The sequence below is a fragment of the Strix uralensis genome, chromosome 19 (assembly GCF_047716275.1).
Source record: "Strix uralensis isolate ZFMK-TIS-50842 chromosome 19, bStrUra1, whole genome shotgun sequence".
NCBI lineage: Eukaryota > Metazoa > Chordata > Aves > Strigiformes > Strigidae > Strix > Strix uralensis.
Window position 1 is genome coordinate 6,048,912 of NC_133990.1, and position 12,447 is coordinate 6,061,358.

The 12,447-nt window shown below is 48.3% G+C and overlaps 1 protein-coding gene across 2 annotated transcripts; it reads right to left on the reverse strand.

The window, feature by feature from the left end:
* Nucleotides 1-1,881: 1,881 nt before the first annotated feature.
* TVP23C (trans-golgi network vesicle protein 23 homolog C) lies at nt 1,882-8,810 on the reverse strand. 2 transcript variants are annotated; one of them, XM_074889162.1, is made up of 7 exons: nt 8,723-8,810; nt 7,400-7,482; nt 6,405-6,549; nt 5,849-5,938; nt 4,440-4,571; nt 4,223-4,351; nt 1,882-3,305 (listed from the first exon to the last, which is right to left on the reverse strand). In XM_074889162.1, the coding sequence occupies exons 1-7, from the start codon at nt 8,732-8,734 to the stop codon at nt 3,273-3,275; spliced, it is 624 nt and encodes a 207-aa protein (XP_074745263.1). In that variant the 5' UTR covers nt 8,735-8,810; the 3' UTR covers nt 1,882-3,272. The 2 variants fall into 2 exon arrangements, with proteins under 2 accessions (XP_074745263.1, XP_074745265.1); XM_074889164.1 differs by lacking the exon at nt 8,723-8,810 and adding an exon at nt 8,499-8,631.
* Nucleotides 8,811-12,447: the final 3,637 nt, after the last annotated feature.

The window sequence follows — 12,447 nt, forward strand, 5'->3', positions numbered from 1 at the left end:
GGAGCCTGGAAGCTGCACTGGGTCCTGGCCAACATCCACCCTCCTCACCCGCATCCCCACTCCCTTTGGTCTCCCCAAAGGTCACTCTCCATTAGTCACTGCAGCTTTTTGTTTAGGAAATACCAGCTGGGATGTCCTGTCCCGTCTGAGCAGGGCTGACCGTGGCCTCTGCCAAGCAACTACAATAGAGCTTTCCCTGCAGCCCTCCAGGCCCGGCAAATCTCCAAGAAATTCGTGGAAGAAAAGACAGACAGGCTCCAAGTGCCTGGGGCCAGACTGCCCGTGCACACTCAGCATCCCTCCTTCACCCTTCGCTGCGGTTCACCCTGGGCAGGGGCAAAACTGCCCTTAAAGCTTTTGTGTTTTGAGAATATCTAGATGAACCACAGGAATGTGTTAGAGCATGGGGCCAGAAAAAGCATTGCTTCTGCTCCTGAAATCAGGCACCTTCCCTGGGGACTCAGCACCCAGCACAGCACAATGCCATGGTGGGTGAGGACAAACCAGGGCTGGTCTGCGGCAGCAGGAGGGGAGAGGTCCCCGCTGCGGCCAAAGAGCAAGGCAGCAGCTCATCCCTAGGACACGCGGGAAAGATGAGGCCTCGCACACCCCAAAGCAGACGGCAAATGTCCCCCAGGACTCATTCTGTCCCCAGCTCTGTGAGCAAGCTCCCTGCTGGCCCAAGACACTATGCTTCAGGGACTCAAAATGGCTCCGCCTGTAAAATGAGGATTATTTCAAGCCCAGCTTTCAGCTGTGCTTGCAACATCTGAGGCATATTTTGCTATTTCAGAGCAAATAGTATTTTATTATTGCTCTTGGAGTATTTCTGTTTCTGTAAATCCTGAAAGTTCAGCCACCACCCAGGCCTGGAGGTCTTAGGTGGGGCCATTACACAGCTAATGCTTAAGAAACTGGCTTAGTGTGGATTCCCCAGGCTTGTCGAAAAAAAGCACATTCAGAGAATTTCCCCATTCTGCAGCAACTCCCACTTCCTGCTTCACAGGAAACCCCAGCACACAGCGAGTAAAAAAATCAAACGAGAGACTCACACCCAACTGGAACAGCGATAAGAAATTTGGTCCTGATCCATGCTGTGGAGAAATGCAATAAAATGCCAGCTTCTCGTGAGCCAAAAGACTGAACGTTTGCCAAGAGAGTAAAAATAAGCCAGAAGTCTATACTTAAAGGCACATACTAATACCTCTGTCCTTGATTAAATAAACTGCAACTTCCAGAAAAGCACTCTCTACTTTCCAGCAGTTTGGGGGAAGTTTGGCAGCAGGGGGAATAAACATTAAGTCCAAAACTTTCAACACATTTTAAAACAACTACCTTGTGGCTGGAGCTGTGCTGCAGTCAGTGCTGTGCCTCCACCAGCAGTGAACTGGGGGCTCGTTGGACTGGAGCAGGATTTCCCTTCCCTCGCGCCGCACGGGCCAGACACTGCACTCGCACATCCCTGCGTGGCTGCAGAAGCACCTTTACTTCAGTGATTGGCTTCATTTGGCCCGTTTACATTCATTCCTGAGAAATAAATCATCCTTTCCACGTCAATGGGGATTAGAAGTTCCCGTTAGTGGTGGCAGGAGCGTTTACGGGAGCAGGGCAGAGGGGCCCTCCGAGTGCCCTCAGAAGGAGCCTCTCAGCCCCTCCCGCCGAGCCTTACACAGTGACAATTCCTCCAGCTCTGCATGGTCACCACTCCAGCACGCTTGGGAAGAAAGTGTTTGCACAGGGAAAACTGTCCAAGACCCCCAGGTGAAAGAAGTGTGCTCGCTGAACAGCACTGTTTAACTTGACAAGTAACCCCTGTTAGAAGTACGTTACAAGAACACGGTGTATGAACAGGGCTCAGCCATGAATCGCAGAAGGGATATCTTGTCTGGTTAAACAAAGCATTATTTTAATTTCAAGATTTTATAAATACATATTTACAAAAGGAAGGTATCAATCCAAAGAGTTAAACAAATGTACAGCTCCCAAATATTGCTAGAGTACAGGGAGAGAAATCACGTCAATGCAATCCCACAATTTACAATACCCATTATTCAAAAAGAAACCACATTCTTAATTTAAAATATCTCATCTGAATTCTACAATATCTGTTGCTGCGAAAGTGCAATCTGCCTTGAACAGAATTACGTGACAAGAAGGAACTGACCCCTTTCATACAGCTTTTCACACAGAACACACCACTTCCAGCTAAGTGAACACTGCCAGCCAACACCGCACAATCCTACAAAAGGCTTTTTCTCCAGCCCCCAGACACCCTGGGGAGCACAGCTCGAGAACAGCACTCTGCATGGATTCAAAAAGCATAAACCCCCGTCGTCCCCGCTCCCCGCGACCCTGTGCCGAGGGGCTGGTGAGGAACCTGCAGATCCCATCGCCCTACACCCTCGTGGCCAGAGAAGACCGGCGGCACCGAACGCGCGCTACTGCGCAGCGCCGACACGACGCCAGATGGCAACAGCACTACTGAGCCATCGACTGCGCCCCGATTCACTCCAGCCCCGAGACGGCGCGTGCAACCTGCCTCGGAAACTGCTTCTACTCTTGTTACTTCCATACAGGTGCAGGCCTACAGATACAGGGACTTCCCATAAATGCAGGGGTTTAAGATGTTGCTGAGAACTCCAAGAGTGATTCAGGTAAATAGGACCCGAGCTGCTCAGAAGTCACTTTCTGCAGCTTCCACGAGATTTCAATCATCTTCCCTCCGAGCCAACAGCAACATTTCCTTTAGTTGTCCTTCACTGCAACCATCTCAGCGCTGTCAAAATCACAGAATGAGAGAGGCAGAGCCAAAAGAGCGCTATCTAAACTCCGTAGCAAAGCAGCAATGACCTCCAAGAACAAAACACAGCAACGTCCACAACCGAAACTATTTGAGGCACCAGCTGCTGGAGGAGTTGGGGGAGTTCTTGGATAACAAGGCTCAGCTTGTGCACGGTTCTTCTGAAGGATGTCGAGCGATTTTCTCTTAATTCATCCAGTAGTTCTAAACCTGTATGAGAGCCACCTAGGGTATTTTTTAACTTGAAGTTTAGGCAAATCAATTCTAATTAATAAAACTAAAGGACTGAAACACAAACTGCTAGTGGAAAATTGAATATAAGTTGCCAGAGTGTTAACCTGAAGTCTTGCACAATTTATTTACTTCTTTTAATTCACACTTCATGTATGCAGCTCCCAAATCTCATGGTCAGAGCAACATTCTCTGTTGTCCATTACTGTGAATCTGGTCTGGCTTGAGGCTTCCACCACACTCAGGATGCTGTTTGGTCCTCTTTAGCCACAGTCTGCAGAAGGCAAAAAAATAAATAAAAAAGAGAAGAAAGGGAGTACAGAACTATGTCACTCACTGCCACGATTCTGGGGCAAGACATTAATTTCTGCCAGAGACTGAGATTGGTCTGGGCCTCTGGTTAACCACTGCAGTGGTAAAAGCATTCAGAAGCAGATCCAGCTACAGAACAGCACAATCCCAGCACAGCCAGCCAAGAAGGGTTATCACAGTTTGAGCTTCTGATCACACTAATGAGTAATCCCAGCAAACCTCTGTGAACCTGGGGCAGTCAAACCACCTGTCCCCAGAGTTGTCTGCGTAACACAGCACACTCAGGCAACTTGGTCAAAGCAGACGTTAAATGACAGCCTAGAAGTGGGACAGGGCTCGGCTGTGCCCACCGCTGCAGGGACCTGTGGAAGGGAGAAAACCCAGCGCTGGGGCAGAAAAGGACCTCTTGAGAAGAGCTGGTTGGAAGTGAAAAAGAATATAAAAGGCAGCAGCAGCCCTTTCAGCTAAGAGCTACACACGCTGCAGCTGTGCACTGAAGCACAAGCAGCAGTGCCACATCTCTCCAGATGTATGGTTTTGTGGCTAGCACAACCTGAAGAGGAAGCAGTGCAGTGAAAGGAGTAATTTAGCAATGCATTATCCAAAGGGAGTTCACACAGCGAATGCGTTCCTGATTTCCAACGTACCAGACATATTCCAGTAATTTTGAGGAACAGGAACCCACACTGTGCTGCAAATGGAACCTGATGCCAATAATTAGCAAGTTACTCTGTGACTTTACTAAGCAACGTGCGAAGGTTCCCTCTGCAGAACTACAAAAAACTTTTTCAGTCTTTCTTTTCATGGCCCAGGCAGTCAGGAAGCTGACGGACAGAAACAAATATGACTGGAGGGTTTCCAAAACCCTGGAAATCTTACCTGCCGCAAGAACTGCTTCCCAAGATAGCTGGTCGCCATGCTTGTCAAGTTCTTTCTACTGCCAACTTTACACCTGATATAACCATAAAGGTTGGCTCCCTGAAGCACCACTCCCATCACAACCACTGCCTAAGGCACAGGAAAACACAGTCATTGATTTACACCGCCTTGCCTGTAACACACAGGATCTACTCCTGAGTCGAGGGAGTCCACTCACCAGCCACTTCACTTTGAAAGAAAACAGAGCACTGAAAGCAAATATCACCCAGATCATAGGGCAGGTAATTAGTCCTAACCAGAAAATTCGGGACTCTGCTTCTGATGAGGTTTTACTCCCTTGCGCTGACACCTAGAAGCAGAAAGGAAATGGAGATTAACAGGCTGCTCCATTGTATAGATCACATTGTCATTAAAAACAGTTCTGAATCTACAAGCCCCCTGGTTTCTGCCTCCACACAACAGTACCAGGCACTTTCAAGATCAATTTCTACATCACAAAGAAACATCTTCTGTTGCAGAAACATTTTTATTTAAGGGACTCTTTTGTAAATTTTCTATCAGAAACAGTGGAGGCAGCAGTATCAAATCCTCTTGGAATTTTTGAGGCTAAAAGTTTGAGGAACATGACATTTACTGCACAGTTCAGTTACAAAGCTTAGAAACAGCCGAACAGGTAATGTCTTCTACCTCCAAATCACTGCACAGACAACCAGAATTTCACTAATCCTAGCACTGGCAGAACTAAATATTGATACTCTTAGGCATCAAAGTAGGGTAATTTTTTTCTTTACTCAGACCTCTGTGTGTGTCACACCACACGATTGATTTTACAAAGCCTTTACGGAGCTGAAGATCACAAGCAGGCACTCACTTCTTCCTATAGTAGTTAAAAAATCTGGACTGGGTTAAAAATGTAGGGCTAAATGTACAGCATCGCCAGCAGTTCGGCTACCTTTCCCTCCACCCCCCAATATGTTCTAGCTTTTCTAAGCTAGAACAGTTTTGAGAAAGAATGTGCCTGTAGGGAGTGCACAAACTCAGCTGGAGAAAGGTTTAGGTTCAAGTCCCTACACCTCTGCAGACTCCCCACCTGACTGCAGGAAATTATCTTTACTTCACTCCAGATGTGCATGCCAGAAGTGTCATCAGCTCCACACAAATAGATAAGATAGGGATCAAAAGGGTCAATACATGACATGTCGTGAGGTGCCCGACAGATGGGACGCTAGAGACTCAGCAGCAGCCGTCACGGACGCAAAGGCACAGGACAAATGCTGTACATGTTTCTTCCTACTTCCAATAGTTTTCTATAGAAGATAAAAGCTACATCAGCTGTTCCAAGTTCACACCCAAAAACCTGTAGGTTACAACGTGACATGGCAACCTTTACTGCATTTTATGTGGATTTTTTAGGTTACTTACATAAAGCCATCATGAGAATTTTTAAACGTAATTCAACAATCACAAAGCTCATTCAGCAGCCTCCATGAAACAAGCACTTGGTCACAGATCTGTGTCTGGAAGTAAATGCCTACGTTGTGCAATCTACCATCACAAGCATAGCCGCTAATTAACAGGAGTTTCATAAAAAAGAAACACTTAAAAGAAAAAAAAAATTTAATTTACCTTCCTGGCTTCAAATACCCAGTGACTTCTACCATCATCATCCACCTGGTTCCACCAGCGCAGGCCAACCATCAGTCGCCCTGTGACATTCTGAAACAGAAGAAAAGCAACAAGCTTTAGACTTTCTGCTAAAAGAAACCATTTGCCAAAGTTCAGCTATTTTCAATGGCTCATTTGCCTCACATTTGGGAAAACAAGATTACAAGGCTCTTATGACCCCAACAAACTATTTTCTAGTATGTCCAGTACAATACCAAATTACTACGAGGTGTACTTCTGGTGATTCAAAAGCAATCTCATAATGAAGCCTGTGCTACCCTAAAAGAAACCCTAATATATGTTCTCCATGTGATTTTCAAAGAAAAAGTCAGGTGCACAGAGACTTAAGAGTTACTATTCCATAATGCTTTGCTATACATCACACAGTACTTGAGGATATTTTAGGTATCATTTTGTGGGAAAGGCACAAAGTTACTTTTTTGGTGACATGACTATCACTGTTCAATTATTCTTATACAGTAAGATGAAGATAACAAAAAGCATAAGAGGAACTTACCTTTACAGCCCAAAAGTCACACGACAAGAGGAGAATAATTGTCACCATGCAGGCAATAAAGCTGCTAGTTAAGAGCTCACAGAGCAGATAGACAACTATCGCACTGACTCGGAAGAATAAGTGGAAAAATGATGCCACTGGATGCCTGGAATGAAGGACAGTACAGTCACAGCTCTTTCAGACAAGACTGAAGCAATTTCAGAGAAATGACATTGCCAAAGCCATCTCCCTCCATCTCACAGGATAAGGACCAGCACCATAACGTGAACCTGGTGTGCAACAACTGCTGCAAATATGGGAAACAAACTGACTAGAAGCTTATCGTGAGGAAGACACATTCTACATGCAGTGATACCCCATGTGCAGGCAGAATTTGGGGGTGGAAGGGGACAGGGAGCTTTACCTGCTGTTCAGCGTGAAGTAATTTTTATGGGGTAAATTTAAAAAGGTTCTGACAGAGGAAATACCTCTGAGGATCACATTTCTCAATGCAGCAGACTTTCCCTTCTTTCTGATTTCTGCAGTTTCCAGGTCAGAAACATGCAGTACAGAGCTGAGGTCACCAGGGACACTGCTCTGTGGCAGGAGGCTGGGCAGAACGAGGCAGGAGGCAGCCAGACCAACCACGCCAGGACATGGCAGACAGCGGGGCAGCACCAAACACAGTTGAGAACAAAGACTGGGGAAGGGGGAACGGACTAGCCCAGAACCAGCACTCAGCACAGCGAGAACCTCCCGTTACATAGCCGTTGTGTCAGTGTCCACCCCTTACACACAGGAACACAAGCACATATTCAATGTGAGGGCACCCAGGAGCATGATGGCACAGACCTACAAATTCCAACTGAGCTTCCGGAACGGGCACTCAGTCATCCAGAAGTTACTCTCCATCACCTCTAACCAAATAAAGAAAGTATTTGCCGTTTCATATTTTGATGTCATAAGGCAGTCTTTCCTTCCTCACTTCTGCCTAGAAACTCTGTATGGCCACTAACCTTATTTTTGACTTTTTTGATCTCCTGGACACATCATCATCTGCATCAAAGAGAGACACATCTTCAATGTCATCATTGCTGTCCTAAAATGGGGAACAGATGCAAAGAATTATATCAGAAAAAAGAATCTGTTTTCAACTCCAAGTAGGGACAGTTTTGATTACCCAGGAGTATTGCTTAAGAGCAAAATGAATTTGGGAAGAATGTGAAGATTTAACCACATGCAAAACAAAAACCGCAGTATTAAATCACAGAATCGTCTAGGTTGGAAAAGACCTTGAAGATCATCCAGTCCAACCATTGACCTAACACTGACAGTTCCCAACTACACCATATCCCTAAGAGCTAAGTCAACCCAACTCTTAAATACCTCCAGGGATGGGGACTCCACCACCTCCCTGGGCAGCCCATTCCAACGCCTGACTACCCGTTCTGTAAAGAAATCCTTCCTAATATCTAGTCTAAACCTTCCCTGGTACAACTTGAGGCCATTCCCTCTTGTCCTGGTGCTGGTTCCTTGGCTCAAGAGACTCATCCCCCCTCTCTGCACCCTCCTTTCAGGGACTTGTAGAGGGCCATGAGTTCTCCCCTCAGCCTTCTCTTCTCCACACTAAACCCCCCCAGTTCCCTCAGCCGCTCCCCATCAGACCTGTGCTCCAGACCCTGCACCAGCTCCGTTGCCCTTCTCTGGACACGCTCGAGTCATTCAATGGCCTTTTTGGAGTGAAAACTACATAAACTCACAGTGTGAGTCCAAGGCTCCTTTCTGCACCAGGCAGCTGGCCTCGGGTCTCTTCACCCCTCTTAAAGAGCTCGTGACCATGCACAGAAGCGATCCCTGAGTCAGGCATCCTCCCGCATTTCAGTGAATACACCGGTGACAGAACCAGAACTGATTATTTTTACAGACAAGGCGCCCCGCTGCTGCGGGCCCTGCAGACAGGGGACACCGCGCCGCCGGACCTGCCGAGTCTCTCACCCAGAAACCCTCTTCCCCGAGCCCAGCCCTGCCTCGACGCCCCTCAGCCGGCACACGCAAGCGCAGCGCTACCGAGCGCCAAACCGCCCCGTCCCCCCGCCCCTCCTCACGCATTTTTACCCCGTTCCGAGGGGCGCTGCGGTGTTTCGGGCCTCCCGGGGGCCGCAGGCCTGTGATAGCGGAGAGCGCCTATCCCCTCTCGCACCGCCGGTGCCCGGGCGCTGCCGCCCCGCTCCCGGCGGCCCGGTCCAGCCAGGCCCGGTCCTGGGCCTCCTCCCCCCCCTCAGCCCCGGGCCCCCCGCGCTGACCCCTGACCCCTGACCCCGCCCGGCGGGGCCGCTCACCTGCCGGAGCATGGTCGGAGCGGCCGCACTTCCGCCTGACGCGCCACGTCACCGCCGCCGGCCAATCCCGGCACGCACCGCCTCTCCCTCCCCGCCACGCCCCCTCGCGCATGCGCGCTGTACGCAAGGGGCGCAGGACTGGCCCCTGTGACGTCACGGGAGCGGTGCGAGGCGCTGCTGCCGGTGGAGGCGGCCGCTGAGGGACCGCCTATGGCCGCGCCCCCAGCTCGTCGGCCACGCCCCCGCCCTTAGACCACGCCCCCCCCGCGCGCCCCGGCCGCGCCCCCCGCGCCCAGGCCCCGGCCACGGCCACGGCGCGCGCCTCAGGCCGCGGGCCGGGAGCCGGTCCTGGGGACGGCCAGCCGGGACCCCGGGGTGCGCCTTCGTGAGCCCCGCCAGCGCCGTGAAGCACACAAACAGCCGGACTCGGCGGCAAGTGGAGCCTGAGGAGGAGCTTTTCGGAGGAAAGGTGGGTTTTGTGAGGCCTCACCTTTCCTGATCTCTAACGTACCCGGAAAACACCTCGAGGAACACGCGCCCTCACAGAGTTCTGGGTTTTTAGCCGCTCTCGTTATTCACACAGGGCAGGTGGGTGGCTGCCACAAGCTGGTACCTCCCGCAGGAGCTACCTGTACCCACCACCCAGCTCTGGCATCACTGCGCCTCTTCCCAAGTAGCTCGATAAAAATCTCTGCTCCCAGCGCAGGTCAAAAAAATCTGAACAACTGGATGGCTAGAAAATGCTGTAGGAAAAGCTCAAAACCCAGTAACACCTTGAGATCAGTATTTTTAGAATATAACATCACCAAAACTGGATAAATGAATTTATCGACACCAGGGGGATGTAGATAAGCAGACACACTCCTTTAGTAACGGCCGGGTGCGCAGGGGAGTCGTCTCACCAACAACGCACACCTGACTCGTGGAACATGCTGATTATGTAGGATACAGTCATACATATTAATCAAGTTCTCATACATAATCATGTGAACTCCCATAACTCATTTTCTTATTCCCACCTCTTCCCGGTCGTGCGCACTTGAGCCCTGAAATGAGTCGGGGGCTGCTTTTGCGACCACCACGGACTGCTGACTCGAAAGAAAGACCCCCCAGTGTCCTTGGCTCAAGGACTTTGGCTCACATTGCAATTTTAACATGCTCCGAGGGCCTTTCACAATGCGACTTTTAAAACACCTGGTCTACAGGGCAATAAATCATCCTCACCAGACAGTCTGACAACGGGACCTCGTCCAGCAGCGTTGTATGGTGACTTTAAACTCAGTACAACATCTCTATGACTGCTTAAAACATTACACCACTATCTTTTATAAAAACTGATATTTCTGTGAGATTCCATTTAATTGATTAGTCCTAATCATTCCTTATCAAAATCACCAAAAAATCCACTCAATAACAAATCACTAACAATCAGTAACAACAAGACTGAGCACCTGCGCTGAAAAGAAAGGGGTAGCTTTAAGCTTCAGTTTTTACAAAGTCCACAGAAAGACACAGAGCTTGCAGGGAAAAAAGTGCAAGTTGATGGTGCCCCGATTCCAAAATTGCTCATTACAGTGGTTGTGTGAGCGTACACGAGGGGCAAAATGCGAGGATCCATCAGCAGCTACCAGCTCACTCGCACTCCAAGGAAACTGTCTGCAAACAGCTCATCTGAAACACGCTGCCCAACGGGTTTTGTACGTGAACAATTTAGAAAACATTCCTTGGGGAAGAAATGAGGAAATTCCCGCTCCATTTATAAGGGAAGATGGCAGAATTAACTATTCAGTTATTTCTTCCATCTGTTTTGGCCAGCACAAAGGAACAAAGAGGTTGCCTTGCAACGAGGCACAACATTCTTGTATTACTTGCCGCCTGTTTGAAGGATCATGAGTTGATCCTGTTTGAAGCAAAAAGGGTCCCTCCCTTTCTAGATCACTTACCGTAGCCAGCTCCAGCGGAACTGCTTACTGAGTGGATCTGGCAGCTGCTGTATTCAGAATCACAGAATCGTCTAGGTTGGAAAAGACCTTGAAGATCATCCAGTCCAACCATCAATTCAACATTAACAGTTCCCAACTCCACCAGATCCCTCAGCGCTGGGTCAACCCGACTCTTAAACCCCTCCAGGGATGGGACTCCACCACCTCCCTGGGCAGCCCATTCCAATGCCCAACAACATGTTCTGTAAAAAAATGCTTCCTACTGGTATTCTTGAAGAATTCCCTTGGTATTCTTGAAGAACTACATGTTTAGGTCAGATTTAAGTTATTTTGGGGACTAGCTCATCCTCTGGTGTATTCATATGCCTTAGAAGAGATTTCAGACCGGTACAACTGTGACATCTGTAGCGAGTCATACATCAAAGCAAAGATGTAGAAATCCAGAGGTTTTTAAGGACAAAAAAGTCTCGAATTGGGCTGACCCAGGAGTACTTTGGACTGTTGTGGTAGCCTATCTGCTTCACGTCTCCCACACGCTGGTGGGAGAGGGGACAGCAAGCAAGGGGGACCCATGTGAGCTCTCATTTAGCGCTAGCACACGTCACTACCAATAATCCTTAGTTTTTAGTTAAAAATATCTTCTAAAGCAATAATGTAGAAGCATTTGAAGTGCTGGTACCAATGATGTATTCTTGTTGGTTTCTCTGCAAAAATCTAAAACCTGGTTGTGGTGCGGCATAAGAGATATTACAGAAGTTACCATCGGTGTTGCTGCAATGAAAAGTTGTTATTTTTGGAGAAGCACAAATTTATGGGGACCCCTGAAAGATATAGAGCACCAATGCCTAACCTTTACGTTAAACTATCAAAAAGTAAAACAAACAACAAAAGTCAATGAAAAATTCTACTGAAAAACCTCTGAAGGAAACAGCCACCTGTTTGTTGTGGTTTTTTTCCTTTTTTTTAAAAAAAACAGTATATATGGCCAAACATTTGCTTTGAGGACAAAGCAAAAAAAAAAAGATATTAATAGTACTTTATGCTTTATTCTTTTGTGATCAATACAGCATTTTCACAGACAGCATTTCCTCCCAGATGCCCCCCAGGTGCTGCTCGATGCTGGGGACAGGACACACGCCGAGCTGGGTCTTGGCTGCTTTCACCTTGTTCAGGTAACGGTGTTGGCCAAAGCTCCCCTGGGCCCTCTGGGCATTTCCACCCACAGGTGCCTGCTGGGGCACAGCGAGGCGTCACGCTCTTGCGTAGGCTGTCCCCAAAACGCAGCTGGGGCCCCGAACCCCACAGTCAGAGCCACCCAGGAGGAAGACCAAGGCGTGGAGCTGCGGCTACAGGGAAAATCCCCAGACGTGACGACTATAACCCTGGGGCTTGGATTCACCCATGCTCCAGGGATTCACCCATGCTCCAGGGATTCACCCATGCTCATCCATGCTCCATGCTTGCTTATAAAGAGCTCTGGTATCTGCTAGTGCCACAAGGGACACAGCCCTCCCTCTCATGACTTTCTCAAAGATTGTCCTGGATTCAGATTGACACTTTATTTCTCTGTAACACCTGAAAAACCACAGCAGAGAGGCACCACAGAAATAAGCGTATTATGCAGCAAATCAGAAGACTTAATGTTCATTATATAAAGACCTGTCTGTTCAATTGTCCTTCTCATACATCTTTAATTTTTTTTTTTTTTTTAATTTAGAAAGGCCAGGTGTCGAGTTATTAGAATCACCGCTATCTTAGGTGACATACACAATCTAATCTCAT

Bases quoted from the DNA above. Each gene is read 5' to 3' on its own strand.
- TVP23C (XM_074889162.1), bottom strand. The intron at 5,939-6,404 runs GTAAGTTCCTCT...CTTCTGTTTCAG, and splicing joins GTGACTTTTGGGCTGTAAAG to AATGTCACAGGGCGACTGAT. The intron at 4,572-5,848 runs GTAAATTAAATT...TTCTGCTTCTAG, and splicing joins GGGTATTTGAAGCCAGGAAG to GTGTCAGCGCAAGGGAGTAA.